Below are 23,709 nucleotides of genomic sequence, written 5' to 3'. Positions count from 1 at the left end.
CTTTATAGCTGTTTAAGGATCATACTTAACGGTGCACATCAACCAGAGCTTTTGCACCCAGATTTTTGTTACAGACATTTTCGTATCTTCAAAACTACTGACACTATCGATATTTTTTTATTCATTCCCTAAAGTAAGTTTGACAATTTTGGAATAAGAAGACAACAACTTCTTTGATGGGGTTCACTCTTATAAGCTCGACAATAAAAAATAAGACAACAAAACAAAAAAATCGTGATTCAATTATTCGAAGTGAAATTTTTGCGAGACCTTCAGATAATCGAATCTGGACTGTAACTGAAATACTGAATATCAACGAAAAATCAAGGTCACTCGAGGCAGGGTTCGATTCTCCGACCTTTGGATTGGTAAGCAAAAATACTAACCACTTGTCCATGGTGACTTGTTGTACTTAGGTTATTTTAAGCATCTGTGCCAATTTTAAGCGAAATTGTTTAAAATCAACCCAATAATATCTGAGCTTGAAGTGGGTAAAAACAATGTTTTCATAAAAAAAATACTTTTTAAATCGCTAATAAATTTTCAGGATCGAGTTTGACAGCTTTGGCTTGTTCTACAAAGTTGCAGATTGCCAATTTTAAGCGAAATTGTTTAAAATCAACCCAATAATATCTGAGCTTGAAGTGGGTAAAAACAATGTTTTCATGAAAAAAAATACTTTTTAAATCGCTAATAAATTTTCAGGATCGAGTTTGACAGCTTTGGCTTGTTCTACAAAGTTGCAGAGCGTTAAATTTCCAACGAGAATCTCACTTTTGGGAATATTCGCATTCGCATTCACATGGAGATGGTGATCTTAGCGGGTTGCAGACTGGATTTCGTCATGTATATGTGATGATTGTCCATTACTGGTTGCTTAGAAATTGATTAAAGGGAATTAAAACCAATTCTACCAGAACAGAACAGGCAGCACCATGAAAGTCATCCGATTTTGCTCATATTTGGCCCAGAGTCCTAAAATAGCTCAAGGAACAATACTCAGCTTGTGGAGCGATGTTTTGAAAAAATGCCCTTTTTCTACCCTAGTGTGACCTTTTACACTTCATACACAATTTCAATCGTTATGAACTTAAAACCGCTGAACTTTTGAAGACATATGTATAATTTGCTTGCTATTTAACACAGCAAACATATATGTAAATATAAGGATTATTAGGCTACAAGTACATAAAAGGTTTGAAAAGGAATTACTCCAAAATCAACGATTCAAGTAATTATGTTCAGATCAACAATATTCTAACGTGATCAATGAAATCATTTTGATGTCTTTGATTTGCCACTATCAAGGAGAAACATCAATCAGCATCGTTTGATATTCTACCAAAAATCTTCTTTTTCACCTAAATTTGAATATTTTTCTTTCCAATTATCCCCAGGAACAGGTTTACATTTTTTCTCTGTAGCTCGTTCGGTACCACACAAAAAAAAAACTCACATTTTACTGCATGTGAACCGTAAAACAACAAAAAACAGCGAGATCAAACGATTCTGAAATCTGTACAGATTTGCTACAATTCCACCCCCTCGATCCCAACCAGCCTCGTCGACATGCCTGCTTTGATGGCTGGCTTTCGCCACCACCCATACGTCTACTGGATTGTCTCCATTTCTGTTGGTTGGCTGAGTTTTTGTTGGCTCTCGTTTTTTTTTCTCCTTCATTGGATATATTTTATTATACAAATTCGAGCAAATTTACAAATATCGAATGTCATGCGTCTCTGCGTTTGAAACATTTGTTTATCCCCCGGATGGGACTCTGAAGCGATTACGAGAGAGGGTGGGATGGCTTGTTTTTTCTTTACTCTGTTTTTTTTTGTGAACTAACATTTGTGTACCATTTTATTGATATGTGGACGCATGTTTGATTCATGACCTGTCAGGAAAGGAGTGTGGCTTTTTTTAGTTCTATTTTTGTTGAATTAGTCTCTTCCGTTCATACTTCACATTGTTCAACGATGTATTTGAATACAAAAACATAAAACAATAGATAAAAAATTTAACATAAAAGTAACATATTTCAATCAAATGGGTTTAAATAAAACTAAATAAAATAGGGTCGAAACAACATTTCACTTTAAATGTACGACACACAGACAAAAAAACGGCAACATTGATTTTCCGTTTTTCTTCTCTTTTCTCTTTTCCCCCCGATCTTTGCAGGCTACAGTTCAAATGCACTGAGCAGTGTTAGCGTCGGGAAAACTTCATTAGATGCACATTCACACTTTAGACAGCCAGGTAAATAAAATATCCCAGCAAACCCACTCGAATGAACCAAGGGTTAGATAAATTAAACGTGGAAAGTAAATCTCAATCAAGCACGCATTTTATGTTTGTTCGTTGTGTCCTGTTGATTTCTTTGGTTTGTTTTGTGTTATGTAAACTTTTTTGAAAACAAAAACATAAAACAAAACTGTTTGAAACTGTTCATACTTAGTCAGAAACCAACTGATTGGCTAAGGGATACGTCAAAGAATGTGTTTCGAGAAACTTGATTTTGGTAGTTACACAGAAAAAAATCAATTCTCGTAATCGTGAATTAAGTTCACGAATGTGAGAACCACGAAGGAATTTATTCATGAGTATGGTGCATTTGCACTATAAACGTGCATATATTCCTTCGTGGTTCTCGCATTCGTGAATTTAATTCACGATTTCGAGAATTGATTTTTTTTCGTGTACGTGGCTTTTCAATTCGTGGCATGCCCTCAGTTGCACGAAAACGGCAAATGAATCGATTTGGGAGTGTAATAAATGTGCAATATTGTAGTAGAATTTCTATAATAATTTGTTATGTAAACTTCTTTTTATAAATTTAAATAATTTCTTTTTTTACTGTATAACTTTTTAAATACAACTGGGTGTACCTTCCACACAGTTCTCTAATCGATAAACATCGCTTCAGCTGAATGAGCAGCATCCTCCGAGTTTCGCTCGTTGATTCATCCTGTGGATGTGGATGGAAAACTAGGCAAACAGAGATCAATTTTAGCTCCACTCACCAGCCACCGTTCACACAGCATCCAAATATCAGCATCAGGACCAACAGCAGCAGAGCACCAGCAAATAGTCAATAGTGTGACTTTGCTGCGAATGCTGGAAGCAAACAAGCAGACGAATAATGAAGTTGGATAGTCGGCAAACACGAAACGTAATTAAAAGCATTTTCGGTCCTAGCTTCAATAGCCAAGCGGAGGAAAGTTGGGAAATTCTCGGCCAGCAAACTGAGCTCTGTGAACCGTTTGCAGGATCGACTGACTGACACGACGCATGTTGACATGCTCCCCGAGGTCTTCTGCGAACGATGTTTGCGAAATCACCAGGACCATAATGGGCATTGGTACGAGTGGACCTTTCCAAATGGGCACTCGCAAATTGAGATTATGGCCTCTGGTTGCCGGGAGCATCGAATGACATTTTCTGAGAGCGTGAAATGTCTTTTGAATTCATTTAGTTTGATATCAATATCAATTTTACGTAATAATTCAGGCAAATGTTAAAAAAGTTTGCGGGTTGGTTGTCTTGATTTGGGTCGTTGAGCTAATCTTAGGCATCCAAAATGATGTTGCTTTTATAGCTGTCGGCCACCATTGCTAGTACCAACCACCCAACCACTAGTGTCTTCCTCTTATCTACAAGGACTTCGCCGACCTGGACCCTTAAGTGAACGAAAGTATGGTACGAAGCGATGGCGCCGAATACCAACTCTTATTTACACTTTTATTTTAGGGCGCCCGCCACGGGATTCGAACCGGTGACCTCTGGAGTGTGAGTCCAGTGGGCGGTCCGACTGATCAACACGGGTGGGACTCAAAATGTTCTATAGTGATTTGGAAATTTGAAATTCAAGATTGTGACCAAAATGATGGTGTGGAAATATTGAGTAAATGCATTTGGTAATGTAACAGGCAATACACCATTCAAATTTGACTAAAATTTAAAATTCATAAATACGATTTTTACCATGACTTGATTCTTCGAAGTTCCTTAGAAACCTTCGAATAATTCAACAGTGAAGAAAACTACATTTAAACTCGCATGCTCTTCGACAGTCTCCGTGAAACCGTCACATTTCCAGTCCTTTCGCTGGATGGAAAACTCTCAACACGGAAAAGTTTCCGAGTGTGCAGTGTACACAGGAAAAGATTAGTGAGTTAGTGGAATTTTCACACCTGTAATTCACAGCTCGTTCATGCATGCAGTGCAGATGCATTTTATTTCCTCATTTCGTTCGCCTAATGTGTGTGTGTCTGTGTGTGCACAACTCGTGGAGCACCCATTTAGCACCTGTTCTAAGGTGTGAGTGTATGATTTGCGTTGAAAACTCGAAACATTTTTTTTTCTTCTCTGCTATAGCTGTTCGAGAGACCATAATTTGACCGAAAAGTGTCCTCTTGGTGGAAAACTTGTTCGCATCTGTTGCTGGAGCCATGAATACGGAACAAAAAAAAATCCCAAGTTTTATTCATTTCTCGATTTTTGCCAAGTTTTCGGAGCGCTTGGCGACACAAGTTGGAGTGGCTCATTCAAAATAATAATAATAATAATCAGTAGGGTGGCCCAAAAGAGTGTGGGTACGTGTTAGGAGCGGACTGTTTGACAGCCCGGAGAGTTGTACTGCTTTCCGTCGTTGGACCGCCAACACGTGGAGGACAATTGTGTGGGCTGGAAAAATCTTCCAGAAACAACCAAAGCCAGCGCGCGGTTGGGTGAGGGGGAGAACATTTTCAAGCTATTGTTTAACGCTCGCCACACTCACACAAGCACGTGAGCTCTTTTTGCTGGCGTCGCGACGCAACGTTAAGAGGACTGGCTGTTGAGGGGTGGTGGTCGGAGAAATACAATGCCCTGTATTGAAAATTGTTATGAAACATTTTCTATTGTTCGTGCGAGCAACTATTGTGCTGTGCCATTTCATATTATATTTTATTTTATTTCACGTGGAGAGGAGACCTCTCTGTGTGCCATAATGATTTTGAGATTTTCATTCACGTGCAGAACATTTTCCACGTTGTTTGATGGGCGAACGTTGTGAGTGTAGGTGTGTGGGATTGTGAGTTTCAATGTATGACTGGATGTCATCGGAGTGGATACAGAAATTATAAAATAATGATGTACATTTTGCACGGTATGCTCTCTTACATGAATGAATAAGCAATGAAATGTAACAATCGCCAAATATTCAACAACAAAAAAACGCCGAGGAATATATTTCTACGGCATAAGTTTTAATTTTTTGCGAAGCAAAACTACTGACTCCTTATGAAATTATACCACCAAGACTTGTCCCAAAGTGATCTGAGAGTATGTAATCCAAGATGGTGACCAATATGGCGCTGTTGGAATACAGGCGACAGGTCTTCTAGCAGGATGAAATTCACCAGCAAAAGGGCATGACATATTGTTACTTCGCAATAAAGCCAAAGAAAATTTAATTTGAAGTTTAAATCTCCCCATGAAAACAGCAGACAACAACTAAATTTGGTTAAAAACATAGATATTTTCATGAACAAAAACATTCAACTCATATAATCAATATTTTCATACAAATAAAAACAAAATTATGTTTTTTTTTATTCAAAGTTTGTTTTAAGTCCTTTGAATAATTGAGTTTAGACTGTATGGAAAAAAAGTCACTGGTACATTTGTAATATGTACATCTTTTTTCAATTATCTTGAAATATATTTAGGTTTTCAAATAATGAATGATTTAAATTCATACACTTATTGGGTTGGTTGATGCCTTTCTTACAGTTAACAAAAAAATGTTTTGGTATCCCTAACTTAGATGGCCTTACGACTTAAAATTTCAATTGAATTTATGTCGTTGTTCGTTTAGGCATTACTTGTCAGAAGTTATTATCTTAAACAGAGAGTTGATTAATTCAAAGTTGGGAACAGATTTCACGTGCTTGAAGAATCTAGTAAATCTACCAAAAGAAAAAAAAAACTGTCTGTAAATTTTTCAGTATCTTCAAGTAGCAGAGGGTAAATTTTCAGAATTTTTGTATGACCCAATCTAAAAAAAAGTATTTTTTTTCAATTTGGATAGAATTAAGTGAATAAACATTATAAACAATAAACAAATTTGAAATTTGTAAAAATATTGCGAGTCGTCAAACATTTTTAACAAAAGATTCAGCTCTCCTCATCCGAAAAAAGAAAATCTCGGCTGGCAAATCAGCTTTCCAGCAATCAATAAGATTTCATTGAATCAATAACAAAAATCGAACAGCAAACAAAACCAAAGTCAAATAACACCACCTCGGAAGAGACACATACTGGTCAAACCGGATGCTCGCACTGCCAGACCAGTCCAGCCAAATTTTGCTCCCTAATCCGAAGGGTTGTTCATCTTTGCAGGCGGCGAAATGGCCAATAATCCCATAACCTAGACTAACTTTATTTGCGTTTGCAATCAATACCGAAATTTTCTTCTTCGTTGAGTTTATCATTTCCTCATATTGAATTTGGATTTTATTTAAACTTATTTACAAAGATTTTATTTGCATTTCAAGTTACAAAAATTCAAAATTGTGACATAATTCAAACTTCATGCCAAAACAATAGACAAAATATTTACAATGAACCTTCAACTACTTCAACAAATGCCTGCTATTGTACCCGTCTGGGGAACGCATTTTGTGACGCTCAAGTGCCCATTTTATTCGCCTACTTGGATTTAATGTTGCAAAACCGTCACCAACAACCAGTCACCAGCACGATTTGTATATATTCATTTTACGTCAACGGATTTTTTTTTCGAAAAACTTCTAGTGGTTTAATGTGTGCCATACTTGTCGCACGTGTCGTGCACCCCTTTTTTCAGCATCACCACGTTTTTTTCGCTATAAAGGAACTGTCGATGTTTGCTGAAGGACCTCTTAAGGAGGACGGTTTTTTTTCGTTTGCCGATTTACAGTCAGGTTCTTAGAAAAAACTAAATTTAAATTTAGGTAAAAATCTGCAAAAAGTACAAATTACTTTTTTTTACAAATTACTTGAAAGTATTTCTAAAGTTAAATTTGAATGTTCACAATATCAACCTACTGAGTGTATTCAAACTCTCTTCACTGGCGAAGCTCTCTTGACAGAAAACATTATAAAGTTCGCGTTGGATAGGATCTAATTGAATCTATATTTATCTTGGCAGGGAGTCCCGGGGACCATTTACTGCGATACCGAGACCACTTGGGCGTCGATTGGCACCAGTAAGTGCACTTGATGTGTCGGATTTGGCGGGAGTGCTTTCGTGTGCCGCACGCATTTCGGTTTCGACGAGATGAAAATTTAGGTTATATTCACGTGGCCTGGACAAAAAGGTGATGCTTTAATGCGGTGCACAATTGAAACCGGGAGAAGGACACTTTTTTTTGGTTTTTAATATTCCATTCATTTCATTGAAATTTTTATTATGTGAAAACTGAATGGCTGTCGCAATGCATCACTTTGAAATGTAGAGAGAAAAAAACTGCGGTGAGCCTTTGAATTATTGCCCTGAATGCAAACAAATAGCACGAGGATAATTATTTAATGGTTATTAATAGCAGTTTTCATGACCGCAGTCGCATGCCAATCCGGGCTTGGAAACAATAGCGAAATGATGATTGCCGTTAAGTCGTTAATGCAGATTTTTCTCCATACAACAGAAAAAAAAACCCAGCAACAGAACGAATCCGAATCAGCACATTCATCTCGAACAAAACTCACACAAGGGGTCAGTTTAACGATACCGTACTTAAATAATCTGGGTGATAACCACAAACTAGAGTGTGACCCTTGCGTTACAAAATGAGAGGACGCACTTGCTCCTTGCTCGAGCCGAGTGCATAATCAGCCAAGCATGCAAAAATATGCAAATTAAGCCGACATTAAAAACACACACGTATGTAACACACTCACACACAAACGCCGTAATAACATGACTTTGGCCTGTTACGCCAGAAAGGAGCATGTGAATTCATTAAAAGTTATTAAATAATTATGCTGAAGTGTTGCGGAGCAACCCACCACCGGGGTGCAACGGAGCTTAGGTCCTGCTGACGGCCGGGTCCAATTTGCGCGGCCACTACAAGAAAGTGGATCCGCGTGGAGTAATTTAATTTCACTTAAAATCTGAGGATAATTGTGGTGGCTAGCAACTGCTGCTCTAGAGCGGTAATAAATTTATGAATGTGTGACCAGTGTGTCAGAATAAATGATGATTTTTTAAAGAATTCTTATGCTTATAAAACCCAAATATAAAAAAGTAAAAATCTAATCCGTTTGGTTCTTCGATTTTCCATGAAAAAAAAATCAACCATGGTATTCAAAGGGTAAACTAATACCACAAAGTAAAACCACAGAGTAATCGTAAAACCATTTCAATACCAAGTTGAAGTATTCTGGTCTTAGGAACATTGCTTGAATACAAAAACTTGGTATTGTCATGGTTTTATTTTTTGGTATGCCCACTCCGTTCGATAGTCAGGTTTTGGTATTTCTGTGATTTTCCACATACATGATTTTGGAATGATTTCATACCAACATTTGGTATCCCGACTTTTTCAACGATTCACAATTTCTTCTTAGGGGGTATATCAATAATTTAAAAAAAAATTACCTTTGAAATTTTGATTTTCAATGAAAAAAATTACTTTGAGACATCATTTCAGCGCAAACCTAATTAAAAGTAAAGTAAATCTTTCCCAGTTCCTAAGGGGAACACCCTTGAAGAGTATCGGGGCCGGCATTGCGGATTCAGTGGCAGCTTTTTACTCAACTAATGTTAACATGTTAAGGTTAATGTTAACATTCAATAGGTCGCCTTCCTAAGGTGTCTACTAGATAAGGTATCCTTTTTTTGTAATTGACTGCTCTACAACTTTGTAGAACATTGTTACACTTTAAAAAATAACCCTGCAAAGTTAGACACACGAAATTTTAAAATGAAAAATTTTGTTCTCTGAATGAAAAAATGACCCTTCTGGGTCAATTTAGATTCGAAAAGTACATTACATTTCCCATAAAATGACATGTTCCAACTAGAGGTGGGCAAAAAAAGAGCGAGCCGCTCAAAGAGCCGATTCATTGTAAAGAGCGAACGAACCGTGGCTCACAAAAAAAACCGCGGTTCTTTTTTAAACTCCGGTTTTTTGAAAGAACCGTTTCAAGGCGGCACAATTTTGTTATGAATAAATTTATTGAATTTCAAAAAAAAAATGTTGTATTAAATTTCTTTTTGAGAATTGAAAAAAAAATCAAATATTTCAAAGCTTATAAAAATAAAATAATCTGAACAAAATGAAAAAAAAAATCATTGCACAACTGATTGTACATTAAAGTATTATCGGAATACAAATTTGAGCATAATTTGTAAAATATTACCAAAAATCTACTGAATAGTATAGAGATTTTGGAAAAAACCTTTTGTCCGATTAAACTTCAGCTTTTGTACAAAAAAGTTCACAGAATATTTCCTCCAAATAAAATATCTGCATCAGTTCAATTCTTGCAGAAATAAACGCAGTTTTAAAATTAAATGCAATTTTTCCAGCATCCTAGATTTAAGTTTGAATGACATTCAATTAATCGAATGTTCTCGACATAGAGACCACCAAGACTTATGGTTTTCAAGAGCATCTTCTCGTTTTCAGTTTTAATTTTTGTTAATTAAATAATTTACAAAAGTCCAATGTGAAATAACTTATAAAAAACCCTTTTCATCAAAATTTTGAAAAAGAGCGAAAGAGCCGTTCAAAAGAACGGCTCTTTTTAATGAACGAACGAAAATGAGCGTCTCCTAAAAAAGAGCGGTTTTGCCCACCTCTAGTTCCAACAATTGTTTACAGTTGAGTAACGGAAAATGGCAGAGTTTTAAAAACTTTTTTAGTGTTTTTTCGATGAAAAAAACGTTATTTCGGAATCACCGTTTCATCACCGTTTCAGGCTGCAAATTATTGAAAAACACCTCTTTTTTCGCATGTTCAAAAATTGAAGGGGTCGTACCGCCCCTCCGTCACGAGATATCAAAAAAAAGGACCTCGGATTCGTGATCAGGGACAAAAGTTACCCCTTAGGACAAAGTTTCACGCACACCTTTTTTATAATTAACTTTTGAACTACTTATCGGATCTTCAAACATTTTAATAGCGCAATATAAGGAACCACACCGGATCGAATGCAACTTGTTTGTTTCAAATCGGATCAGCCAGTGCCGAGAAAACTTGGCAAGTATTTTGAGCAACTCATTGGCGCGGTACGCTCACACACACACACACACACACACACACACACACACACAGACATATGTTCAGTTTTCGATTTTGAGTCGGCCTTGATTGCAATGAAAAATTTCCAATATTTGACTGGCGAATGCGTCTATGGAAATGCTATTTACCCGTGAAATAAAAAATGAAAAAAATTAAGCATGTTATATTTGCGGGCAAAAATCATTTGCAATCATAAGTTTCCAAAATATCAAAGCTTCAAAGAAAATTATTTTTTCTGCGAGAAAAAAAAATTACTGCTGCACATCGGAATTTCATAAAAATGCTAAATATAATTATCAATGCAGAAAAATGTATTTTTGATCGTTTTCAGTTGACTAGACTTCTATTTTCATTCATATTTTGAAGCTCTCTTGATTTTTTTGCCCCTTTATTTTTCACGTCAATTGGGGGGATGACATAAACTTTGAAAAATATTTGCAACATTTCTATGTAATCGATATCGATTCTTCCTTTAAACCAAATACACAATAAAGATACAAAATTCTAGTCACAATCTAAAAACCAACACATTCTTTGTCAGGTACCGTAAACTGGGGTGACTTTGATAGCCCGGGGTGACATTGATAGAAATTTGATTTGGCCACTAATTTTGATACATCCAATGTAACAGTCACATTTTTGCAAATATGTTCGATAATAAGCTATCCCTTAATGATTACATACTCAAAATTCTCAAAAATGTTTAGATATTAATTTGACGGGCATTTGAAAAACCTATCAAAGTCACCCCGGACTATCAAAGTCACCCCTGTTTACGGTATATCAAAAACGTCCACAAATTTGAATCAGAATAAAATAAACTCTAATAAAGCTAAGCTAAAAGTACCTTGATTTAAATAGGTCCTCAAACATAAAAATGTTGAAAAGTTCATTTTCTAAATAAACATTTTATTTTTTTAATAATTTATAAAACCAAACTTGAAAAATAATGTGAGATAAATGTATGCCAACTGATTTAGATTCCGACAGAAGGTCCATTTTTAATTAAATATTCATCGACTTTGTCGAACATTTTTCTTCTCACCTGCTTGTTCCTTTGCCTTTTCCGGTTCCACTCACACGCACAAACTGTGAGCAGAAGTGTGGTTATTGTACATAGATGCAATTCCAACGAACCTACCCTTACTGATGAACACAAGAATCCTGCAGCGGCGGCGGGTTAAGAAAAACGTTCGTGCGAGAGTGGAAAGTTATTATTAAATATTTTCTCAGTTTTTCTGCCTTTTCCTTCCGTAAGTCGTTAGTGCGCTGGCAGGATTCCGGAGTGACCAGGTTGGGCCATCGAACCAGCCAGCGCCAGCTTGAAGGTGTGCGTGCAATGTTATGGCCACAACCGGCACTCTGGCCATCACACGGTGGTGCCCATGTTGTTTACGGGTGTCCTCCCCTCTAACCCACCACGGTGAGGGGGACACACTGGTTGAAAAAGCCCCAAAAGGAAGGCGAATATTAGCGAGAGGCGGGCCGTTTTTGTCGCCGTTGGGTCGTTTGAATCGGTAATATAGACATTTTCAGAATAATAAAATTAAATTACACCTTTGCCGGAGAGTATGAGGTGGCTAGGTCAATTATTTTTATTTTTATGGAGTTTAAAGTTGAGTTAATAACAATCATTTTGGGATTAAAATGACTACAATTGAAATTTTAAAAATTTAATCAAATTTATTCGAAACAAACTTAAATCGAACTTTTATCCTTTTTTTTATAATTTCCAGATCCATATCAGATGTTTGGTCCCACCAGCAGTCGATTAGCTAGTTCAGGTAAGTGACATTCGATTCGAAACAAAACATGTCTAGCAGCAAAACTGCCACATGAATTTGATTGGTAACATGAATGCAATGTTGCTTCAACCGGCTATCGGGAGAACATTTCAAGGAAATTTGAAGGTACAATTCTTCCGACACCACCCTCTTGTGTGACACAAGAGACACCATGAGAATGTGAGGAAGAGAGTCAAATTGGAACTTCCTCTGTGTAGTGGTGCGGTGACAATTGCAATTCGGGATAGTAGGCATTGGAATTGTGCTTTTCCAATGGAAATCTCTATTTTTTACAAATAAAATATTTGTTTCATAACGCAAAACAAGAACAGTTGTACGGAGATGCGAATGTCTTTTTTTTTTTTCATTTTAAGGAATTTTAATGAAAGCTCTACACCAAATTGTTGTTTGTAACTTCGATTCTGGCTTTGGAGATTTAGCTACTCAAACTCAGCACTTCTTTGAAAATCTCAGAATGTTTCTAAGATTTAAATTATGTTGGAACGAATGAAATGCCATTTACTACACTACGTCAAACATAATTAAATAATGCAAACTATCAGAGCAAAACATTTCTTAAGAAAACTTTTGTTTTTTTAAATAATGCAAACTATCAGAGCAAAACATTTCTTAAGAAAACTTTTGAGTTTTGTGTAATTTATTCAGGTAAAGCTCCTAACTATCTCCCCAAAACAAACCCCAACATTTTTTCCCACTATGCACCGTCCCAAAAAAAATCGATAATTTTGCATAAAGAAACATGACCTTTATTTACGCCTTCGCGCTCCGACATTTCCGAACCAATTCCGGCCGGTTTCCTGCCCCGGTGCCGCCGTGGTCTGTGCGGTGTACGGAGAAGGGGCCCCAACAGCAGCAGAGAAAGAGTTTACCATTTTCCACCTCTCCAACCTCACCCACGTCAAGTGGAAAACGTGACCGACACTCTCACACACATACACACGAAGTTGTTGTTGATTAATTACCACTTCCTTTATGGGTTAGAAATACATTAAGCTTTCACTAGTGTTTTTTTCCTCCCTCCTTCCTTCTTAACCGTCATTCGGCTGATTTCTTCGCCGTGATTATTCATAACTTCTACCTTCCGATTTGCCGCGTAGCCATCTTGATAGGGTGTCCAAACTAGCCCCTTTCCCTCCCCCCTCGACTAAAGTCACGCCACGGTTGTCGTCGTCGTGAGTTTCGCGTGATATGACCTCAAACCTTAACCATCCTACCCTTCCACCACCCAAACTGAACAATTTTCCTCGAGGAACGCGCAAAACCAATTCCAAAAGTTTTTCCCCGAGCGTCGGCTTCCGTTTTCTTTATAGAATAATTATAATTCCGTGTTCTGGCAGGAGGGCCCTGCCCTGGCGTTTGGCCCGGGCAAAAGGAGTCCACCAGTCGTCAGAGTGGGAGAGATACTGAAACGGGGAAGAAATTAAGCCACAACCGGGGGGTTTCCGGCCGGCCGCGAGGTTTTGTGGAAAAACTATCATTAAAAGTTGTATTTTTGTTTCGTATATGTCGGGCGGTGCAATTAGCTACACTGGAATGAAAGTAGATTCTCAAGAGTGAAGTAAAAGTAAGCGAATATATATTTTGTCTTCGATGAAGTCCAATTTGTCTAAAAGGTCAGAGCTAGGATATGTTTTATTTCAAAATATTTTCAGCAAATTGTCAATTCTACAATATTTTGTTCAGAATGAGTTCTTTAAAAACAAGACAGTCACACCCTCTTTGCAGACTGAATACTAAAGTTATACGGGACAAACATTGAACGAAAAGCTCCAGAAGGTTACGGCAGGCATCGAACCCGCGCCCCATATCAACTTAGTGATCAGCAGCCGAAGCCGCTAACCACCGTGCCACGGGGTGGTTCATTATTTGCACGTTTTTATCTACATCAATATCGCAGTAAAGGTAAATGCTTGTTGAAAATTTGTCAGTTTTTTTTACAAAATTTGAAAAAAAAATAGAAGGGTAGAAAGAAATATTTTTTCACTTTAGAAAGCTATTGTGTTAACAATTGATTACATTAAATTTTTGATTGCAAAATGTTGAACGAAATCACAAAAAAGTATTTGAAATGGATGATGCCACATTGAAATCAACAGTGGTGGTGGTGAAATATATTTGCAACGGCCTTACAGTGGTCCGATAAAATTGCAATTTTCAAAAAAAAAATGCCTAGACTAGAATTTAGAAAAAAAAATATGCGAAAGCGCTAAATTTCTAATCTAAAAATCATTACAGTTATCATGGGTAAATAACAAGCATGGGTAAATAACTAGAAAATGCAAACTAATACCATTCAATGGTATCAATACCAAATTTTGGTATTCGCGAGCCCTTGAAAAAATGTCTAAAGTGCAAGTTAATACCAATCTGTGCATACTTAAAAACGCAAATCTACTCCAAATTAAAGCCAACTATTTTATTTTGGTCTAAAAAAGTTATTTAATGATCTTTTTGCAATTCCGTCGTGAAACTACTTTTTTTTCCTGTCATTCTTGAACGACGAAATAGCCTACTTTTCTGTACCAAAAATAACAGAATCGAATAGCAACACTTTTCAAAATAAATGCTGAAAAGTTCTACTTTTCAGCACTGAAATGGGTGCTGAAAAGTTGAACTTTTCAGCACTTGTTTCGAAAAGTAACACTTTTCAACATTTTTTTTGATTTATACGATTTATTGAGAAAATACATGAAAATTCGACTTAAAATTTACTCAATGGGTGTTTTTCGAAATTGCAAAAAATGTTGTATGGAACTCGTTGCAAAACTTGATTTTTTCAGCACTCGTCGTATTTATCCAACTCGGTGAACCTCGTTGGATAAATGTACGACTCGTGCTGAAAAAATCATCTTTTTGCAACTTGTTGCATAAACTACTATTATAATTTAGGGAATACTATGCATTGTTACTTTAAAGGTATTTTAGATAAAAATATTATAAAATAAAAGTGATTCATAACCAAATCTAATTTAAATGATGTTTAACATTCTTAAAAGTATGCTGAAACAATTGAAAATTATAAAAAAAAAACATTTATTTATTTAGACGATTAACTTTACGACAGTAATAGGTTTAACTTGAATTAAAATTTTAGGATGGATTTGACTTAACAATGTGTGCCTTTTTCGTCATAATCGATAAACTCAAAAAAAAAATATTGTAAATCTTTGTTAATTTGATAAAATAACTCTTCCAATGTCAAAATGTTGGTATGAATGTGGTATTCGAACTTCGTTCTAAAATCATTTTAATATTGGATTTGTGTTGAATCCTATTCAGTTGGAACCATGCATCCTCAAAAATCCCACGAAATATGCCACGCTGCCTGGGCTATGCTACAGCCTTTCTCGTTCTAGTTTAATTTGTTTTTCTTTCTTTGAATTTCCTGATATTTTTGCCTGCAGCTAGAACATTTTGATGCAGCAGCAGCTCGTTTTCAACAAGCGTTGATAGCTCAGTTGGTAAACGGGTAGCTAAAATGGTGTCTGCACCTTACCTGTCATGGGTTCGATTCCAGTATTCCTCTAGTTTACTGTACCTGATATTATTTGGCTCTCCAAGCAAGACTTCGTTTTCCTGCCTGTTCGAAGGATTTAAAAATAGCACAAAAATTCTAGCCATTTCTCATTGCAATCCTATTAGCCAAATTAAATTCCCGTGTAATCCTATACAGAATTCTCATTGTTTTTTGTCCAATGAGATTTTTATTTACCCGGAGAGTTGTTATTTGTCTGGTATTCATTTTCCCTTGCAATGGCACGTTTTGGTATTGCATTGGTCTTCCCCATACAGTTTTTTGGTATGATTTCATGGTATTATACCATCTATTACTGGGCAACCAAGGGCACATTTAGGTATTTGTTATTATGCCAAGTAATACCAAAATATGGTATGGTGTTATTTACTCCTGCTCGGGATGCTACTGAATATTTTTTCCTAAACTTTACGATTTGTTCCGTTCTGTAGTCCTAATAATAAAGATCTAACCTTTTTTTATTTTTGTAATGTACAAACCTTTGCATAGCAAATTGCTGAAAATAGTAACTATCTTGAATTTTTTTTTTGTCGGTGGCAAAATTATTCCATAGTTGTTAAGAATAGATTTCGATGTTTTTTCTGCATTTGTTCAGTCCAGATGCATAATGCGATTTATATATTTTATCTAATATTCCCAAGAATTAAAGTTTGTCTTCGTCACTCTCTTGGCCCTGCTTTGCCGCCCCCACCTCCCGATCCATTAACTCCCTTGTGTTGATTGAGCCAACAAAAGTCATTTGTACATGTAACGCTGGCCACCATCCAGCGCGCGTAATATTGCCCTCCCGAGTTAACACAGTTGATTGACGGTGCCACGTGGCCAGCCGACCGTCACGCTTATTTTCACATGGCTTTCTCTCCCTTTGCCAACAAATAACAATAAACTTATTAATATGTATTTAAAACAATTGCACGAAATCAACTATGAATCATGAATACATTGCACCTTTTTAGCCCTAAAATCCCAAAATAGAGAGGGTGTAGCAGCACTTTCCACGTGTACATGTGTCCTTCCCACCCACCCCTTGTTCAAACCGGTAAACCTTAAATTATTTGATCGAGATTTTTTAACACCCCTCCTTGGGCAAACACCTTCTCCGGGCGGTGTCTCGGGGGTTCTGTTTTCCCCCAGGGCTGTTGTGTATCACATCGACATTTAACCCCTGCTCATAATCGCTGTCCTGCACCGGTGTGGTGACCCCAAATGAATTTGAACTCAGGCCGAGGGTTAAAACGGCTTGTCGACCTGCACCCCGCAATGAGGTTGAAATTTTATTTTCGTCTGTCGAACAGATACCTTTTCTCAGCCAGACCAGACCTTGTATTGACACTGCCAAATGGGAAGGTAAACATTGTCCTCTGAAATGAAAAGCAGGCTGTGGAAATTTGGAAATTGATGTAGGAATTGAAAATGTACAATTGGGATATTCCGAGCTATTTCAAGCGTATCAATCACAATGCATGTTAAATTGTCCTAAATAAATGTTGCAAAAAGGAATGGAATATCCATTAGGATGTAACAAAAATGACTTTTTGGCGGGCATTCAGGGGTTTGTTCCGGTGGGTATACTGAGCCCAAATCCCAAATATGAACTTGATTGGATGTAACAGGATCTGGCGCTTTGCATTTGAATGTTAAAGAGGATTTAACCCGTAAAAAAAGACTTTTTCAAAAATTTCAATTTTTGAGGCACTTTGGCCACTGAAGCGTTTATTGCCAACATGTAGGCATGTAGGCCAGATCTTTTGGTATATATTACATCAGCGATTCTCAACGGGGGTACCGGGCCTACTTGATTTACACGGCAGGGGGTACCAGCCTAGAAGAAGGTTGAGAATCGCTGTATTACATTGAAGTTTGGAGCAAACTGGAGCTCGGTACAAACCTTCAAAGTTTGTCATTTTTTCGAAAAATTTGACCCCAGCAAAATCAAATGGCGTCTAGGGCGTCGCGAAGCGCGACGCATATCTTTTTCGCTGAGCCGATTTTTTGAAAAAAAAATGCCAAAATTTGAAGTTCTGTACCGAGCTCCAGGGTGCTCCAAATTTCAATGTTATATATACCAAAAGATGCGTAAGGAGCTGGCCTATACGCCAATCATGTTGAAAATAAACGCTTCAGTGGCCAAAATGCCTCAAAAAGAGACATTAAATCCAATTTAAAATTCAAATGCAAGGTGGCCAAATGCCTCAAAAATAGACGTTAAATATAATTTAAAATTCAAATGAAAAAGCGCCAGCTCCTGTTACATCCAATCAAGCTCATTTTCGGGACTTGGGCTCAATACGCTGACCGGAACAAACCCTTGAATGCCCGCCAAAAAGTCATTTTTGTTACACTCTAATATCCATACACAATTGACAAGAGAGACAAGAAGAAAAACATTTTTTACAAAATCATATTTGCCCCACTTTCTCCAAAGTTTTTTTTTCTGTGCTAAATAAATAATTAAAAAAATAAACATGCCAAACTCTGTGCAATTTTTTTTTTTTTTTTTTGAAAAAATCAGGATATTTACACCAGGTGGTAGAGGATGTTCCAATGCATGTTCTAAAACTCAAATTCATTTTTCTCGTAATACTTGATTTTGAATAGTAATCAAATCTTCAACAAAGGACAGTGTAGGCGTTGCAAGGCAAAATATGCACCTAAGTTTTACCCAAAACATTGAAAATCTTCATTTCCTGTTTTTTTTTTTGCACTTAACAAACCCCTTGCGATAGTAATCACTGTTGTTTCCGTGCCGAAATTTATGACGATGCAATATTTCACTATTCGTGAAACAAAAACAAAGCAAAAACCACAATTCTTCAACTCCGCGTCCACCCCGGGAGCGTCCTTCGGCGTCTAATTATATTTGTTGCTGGTTTCCGATCATTTCACACCTCTGTTCTCATTTTCCTCCGGTTTTCCGTTTCCTTTCCGTTTTCCTTCCCCCTCCCTCCCCTTACCACCACTCAACTTGTTGAAGGTCCTTCGCGTACCACCCACCAACCAGCTTGGGTCAAATCACGTTCTACAGGACTTCCGATCTCGACATGAAGAGTGAATAGTGCCTCCTTGTGGGACTGTGTGTGCCTCCCAAGAAGCAACAGCAGAGAGTTGTAGTGTAGTAGTTCTCGAAATCCCCAACCGCAAATGAAACGATAAAAACGAACACCAAAGGAAAAGAGTGCTTTGCTGGGCTTCCCTGAGGTGTGCTGGACTCGGCGCCAATTTTCCTTTCGTGCACTATTTTTATTTTTATTTCTTTATTATCAAACAGAAATAGAAATAACGACCCCCGGTAAAGAGAGCTTTGCCAGGTACAAGATAAGATCTACAGCCCACCGACCACAAAATACAGCCAAACACGTTCACTTTCGTTCCAACCTCCGAGCCCAGGAGTCTCCTTCTTGGGCTGAGTAGTTGTTGTAGGTGGAGAAAAGCTGTTTTTCGTGTTCGATATGGTACGGTTCGGGGTGGTGGAGAGGAACAACGCTTCTTGATGGTTCACGCTGTTGGTCGAGCGATTTCCGAGAATTATTGTTGACCGACATGCGACCGGGACATAAATTCTGGCTAGGAACTGTCTTCCACGTGTTTTCCATTACGTGATTTAAGAATTGCCTTCGGCGTCTGAAAATGATTCGAGATACAATTCTTTGTTCTATAGTAAGACAATAGAATAAATATTATTTATTCTAAATAAATTTATAATGGAAATATTCTGGTATACTATTACGAACTTTATTTTTGCAACAAAAACAAATCAATATTTTTTTCTGTTTTTTTTTGTGACAATAATAAAAGATGAACCCTGTATATTTTCCTGAATCACCATAACCAAACAATAAAATCGAAATTACAAGTCATTGCACAGTGGGAAAAATAGGCCCAAAAATTACCGCAACATGATTTCGCGCAAAACATCGATTGCTATACATCAAAAACTTCTTGATTTTGGATGGGGACATGAGTTATACATTTTTTTTTTATGAGTTATACACTCCTCATTTCAAAACATGAAGTTTGATTTGTCGCAAGGGTGGTTTCAGGAATTTGCCAAACATGATCTTCGGATGTGGCCACCGGAGAACCTGGGAACCGGTCAAGAAGGCAAAAATACATCTTAAAAATACTCTCCATCCAAAACCAAGAAGTTTGATACGTCGCACGACTAGTTTATGCTGTTTCCCACTACGGTTCCGGATGTGGCCACCGGAGATCGGTGGAACCGGTTCCGATGGGTCCTATGGTATTAATATTATTCTAGGATTGTTTTGCATGACTATTTATTGTAAAAGAAAGCGTATCAGTTTACAATTGGATAAATCAGATACTTTTTCCTAAAATCCGGAACTTCCGGTGGCCTAAACTTCGGCCACCGGTCCGTGCAGTGCGATTTTTCATCGGATTATTTCCTGGTGCAAAAACGAAGCTTTTGGTGTATGCGTTTTGTGCATTGACTGTAGAGACTATGCATTAGATTCATGCACATATTGCGATTTTACGAAAAAAAGTTTTGAATAAGTTGGTCGTCGTCGATCATGGCCGTTCATGGTCACCCGCGACAGACACGGACGACGAAACAAAGAGAACATTGTAGAACATTGTTACACTCTAAAAAATAACCCTGCAAAGTTAGAAAAAACACGAAATTTTAAAAAGAAAAATTTTGTTCGAAATGAAAAAATAACCCTTCTGGGTCAATGTAGATTCGAAAAGTACATTAAATTTCCCATAAAATGACATGTTCCAATATTTTTTACAGTCTAGTAACGGAAAATGAGAGAATTTTGAAAACTTTTTTAGTGTTTTTTTCGATGAAAAATACGGTTTTTCGGAATTCTGAGTACGCCATCAAATCGGGCGTCTAATTTTACATAAAAGTCCCTTTGACACCAAATTTCTATCTCATCACCGTTTCAGGCTGCAAATTATTGAAAAACACCTCTTTTTTCGCATGTTCAAAAATGGAAGGGGTCGTAACGTCCCTCCGTCACGAGATATTAAAAAACGGACCTCGGATTCGTGATCAGGGACAAAAGTTACCCCTTGGGACAAAGTTTCACGCAAATCGAAGAGGGGTCGGGGCAACTTTTCCCGATTTCGTGTGAGTTGGTAGAGAATTACCCCTTCAACCCCTTTTAATGCAAATTCAAATTTGAAACAAAAAGTACTCATTTAAAATGTTGATAATGTGCACCGGTATCAATTTGGATGAATGTTAAAAAACACGTTGTAGTTTTTCAATTTAAATAACTCATACTCATGTTTGTTTGTTTTTGAAACATTTTTTTTAAAGTTGGAAATCCCTACATTTTGCTTTTCAGAACATTATTGATATGGTTGCCGGGATATGGACAATTAGCTCTCGTTTAAAAAAAAACATCTTCACAGTGACTCACGCCCTCTGGATTAGAAATCCGGCACGCCGCAAGACGAAACCCATTCCCTACCGGTCAGTGTTCCCAGTGAGCTGATTTACTCTTTTAAGGGATCTGACTTTGCCGAGCGAGACTGAGACCGAACCCATCACCTTTCGATTTTAGATCACCGATATCTTGGGAACGTTTGATCCGATTTCCAACATCATAAATTAAACATTTGTGAAATATTTCTCTTTGAAAATAAATACTTTGGAAATTGTGGAGTCGAGATAGACATTTCTAATAACAGGATTGTTAGCCCTTTCTAAATGTTAGTCTTGATTCTATTTTTCAAAAAGCCAATAAACACCTTTATTAAAAAAGGCAAATCAGGCGAATCCCGCATAGAAAAAAACCGTTTGAAAATCATTTGTTAAATATTCAATCAACCTTTTACCAAATTGTATAGCAACTATTTGGTAAATATTTTTTTTAATTCCTCACTGTCTCTCAAATAGTGAACTATTCCCCATATATGTTGTTAGCAATATTCACTATTTGATTTTTTCTTCTAGCGACACTTTGTCAAGTGCTTTTTGAAAGTTCATTTTTGCGTATATATTTTAGGGATTTCACCATTTCTCAAATGGTATTTTTATGGTTTTAAATAGTTATTTCAGTGATTTTTCATGGAGCATTACATTTTGGGGAACAGTTGTAACAATTCGAATGAACATCAATTTTTCAAGGATTTTCGGAATTTTGAGCTAGAAAACATTAATTTTGCTTTGGTCAAATAGCTTATTTATTTTTTCATTTTATTTGATATATATATTATATTTTTGTCTGAATTGTCCTAATGATATATGGATTTTAAATTCAAACATGATGGAGAGTTTGCGGGATTCTAAATTGGCAACAAATTAAACTGAAGAGAAAATAACACAAAAAAAATCTTAGAATAAACTAATACAGAAGAAAAAACACAGTTCAGGGAGGTATCCGCTGTGGTAGAGTTGACCAAAGCTGTACACCACGATCAGCTCCATCTCCGTCATTCTTTGGAAATTGTTGGTCGGATGGAGGGGTCCCAGAGGTTACTTCAGCAGCCGGTTCTGAAGATTGTTCTGAAGGAAAACGGCGCAGTCGTGCAACGTCGGATAACCGAGAGTTCATCTGGTGATCTTGTTGTTCTTGAGTTCAACCTGAAAAAAAGAAAACAAACTAAATGAAAAAAAATGGTAATAAATAAACATGCAACATTTGAAGGGAGCAGTACGACATCGCTCTTACGGCCTTTCTTTTCATGTGTTGAAATGGGAAGAAGGCCTTAAGAGCAATTTCGTACCGTCCCTTTCAAATGTTGCTCCAGAATACAACTTGTTATCATCCCGAGCAGACGGAAATAACTTGGGAAGGTCAGTTTTTGATATTGTGAGAAGATCAAAATCCGTTATTGTTAAGCCCCCTTTTACGCTCTGTGAGGGAAGGGGCTAGCGTAAAGTGGTGGAGCTTTATTTGGCAATCGGGGATACATTCTTAGAAAACTTTTAGTTTGACTTACCGGAAATTTTAATACGGTCGAATTCTTTGGAGTCAATCTTTGTCTGAAGATTTGCTGATCCTGGCTCTCTTAGTTCACTCCAACCCCGAGATCGCTTTTGATTTACTGACGCACACATCTTTCTTTTTTTTCAACTAGGGCTGCCTTTTCTGTTGCTTTTGGTCCAAGTTGAGTTTCTACCTAAAATGTTGGAAATTATCACAAAGTGTCTAATTCTTTTGTAGAAAAAAATCAAGCACTTATCTGAAGGTGGTTTTGCTGGTGATATTCTTCAGCACAGAATGTTTTTATGATCAACGGCACGTGGTTAGTTGAATCTTCTTGATGATGTTGCTATCCATGCCCTTGAAAACAATTGATCGATCTGGAATGTTAGAAGCTGGAGTTAAAAGCTTTTTTTTTAAAGATAATTTTTCAAGGATTTTTTTCAAATTACCTTCTTAAGCAAGAAGCCGCTGATGTGTGCTTGCACGGAATCGAGTTCACCAATCAACTCACCAACCTAGCCTATGGGAACGACACAATCTCCGCCGGTTTTGCAGCTCACGTTCCGACTTCGGCGAATCAACTTCCTCCTCCGCTCCTTTCTGGAAAAAGAAGGAAACATTTATAATTTTAATTGATAACTCTTTTGAAAAATAAACTTACCTTCGGGAAGGTAGGGTTGGCAAGACTATTTTTTCAGCTGACAGAAAAGCAGCTTGAATCGACTCAGCCGTTTTGAAAAACATTTTTTGTGTAAGCGTCTTTTACTTTTACCTGGAAAAAGAGAACGATAAAAGTTTGAGAAGAAATCCCAAGGGGTGATAAATAATCACTTTATTCCGTCAGAATCAGTGATTTGCAGGCTGAACGTAACTAAACTTTTGGGCACCCTCAGCAAACGTCATATCAATACAAATTGCTGCCGGAACTTTTCCGGATCTCTCCCGGAAAAGATCTGGCAGCAATTTTGTATGCTTTGACGTTTGCGGAGGATACCAAAAAAAGGTACACAAATCACTTCGTGCGTCAGCCAAAACTTAACCCTCCAGCAGGTGATTTGCTAATATTTCAAGCAAAATAATGTAAATGGGCCAAAGCCAAAGTGTAAACAAACAGTCTGTCCTGCTTAATTCAACGGATGTTTACGTTAGGAACGAGCAGGACAGACTCTTTGTTTACACTTTGGCTTTGGACC

General features: G+C 37.1%; 1 protein-coding gene across 9 annotated transcripts in view; it reads left to right on the top strand.

Annotated features, from left to right (window-relative positions):
- The window catches only part of LOC120421903 (DNA-binding protein D-ETS-3), a 121,436-nt gene that overhangs the window by 52,128 nt on the left and 45,599 nt on the right, over nt 1–23,709 (top strand). For 6 of the 9 annotated variants that reach the window (XR_005606042.2, XR_005606041.2, XM_039585202.2 and 3 more), the window contains 2 exons: nt 2,182–2,259; nt 12,008–12,055. Coding sequence is in view for 7 of the 9 variants with exons in the window: in XM_039585202.2 (XP_039441136.1) it covers nt 2,182–2,259; nt 12,008–12,055 (126 nt within the window). In the remaining 2 variants the exon portion in view is untranslated. The remainder of the gene's footprint in view (nt 1–2,181; nt 2,260–12,007; nt 12,056–23,709) is intronic. The other 3 variants (XM_039585203.2, XM_039585206.2, XM_039585207.2) reach the window with 1 other exon arrangement.

The sequence above is a fragment of the Culex pipiens genome, chromosome 3 (genome assembly GCF_016801865.2).
Source record: "Culex pipiens pallens isolate TS chromosome 3, TS_CPP_V2, whole genome shotgun sequence".
NCBI classification, from domain to species: Eukaryota; Metazoa; Arthropoda; class Insecta; order Diptera; family Culicidae; genus Culex; species Culex pipiens.
This window is presented reverse-complemented; position numbering and strand designations above follow the sequence as displayed.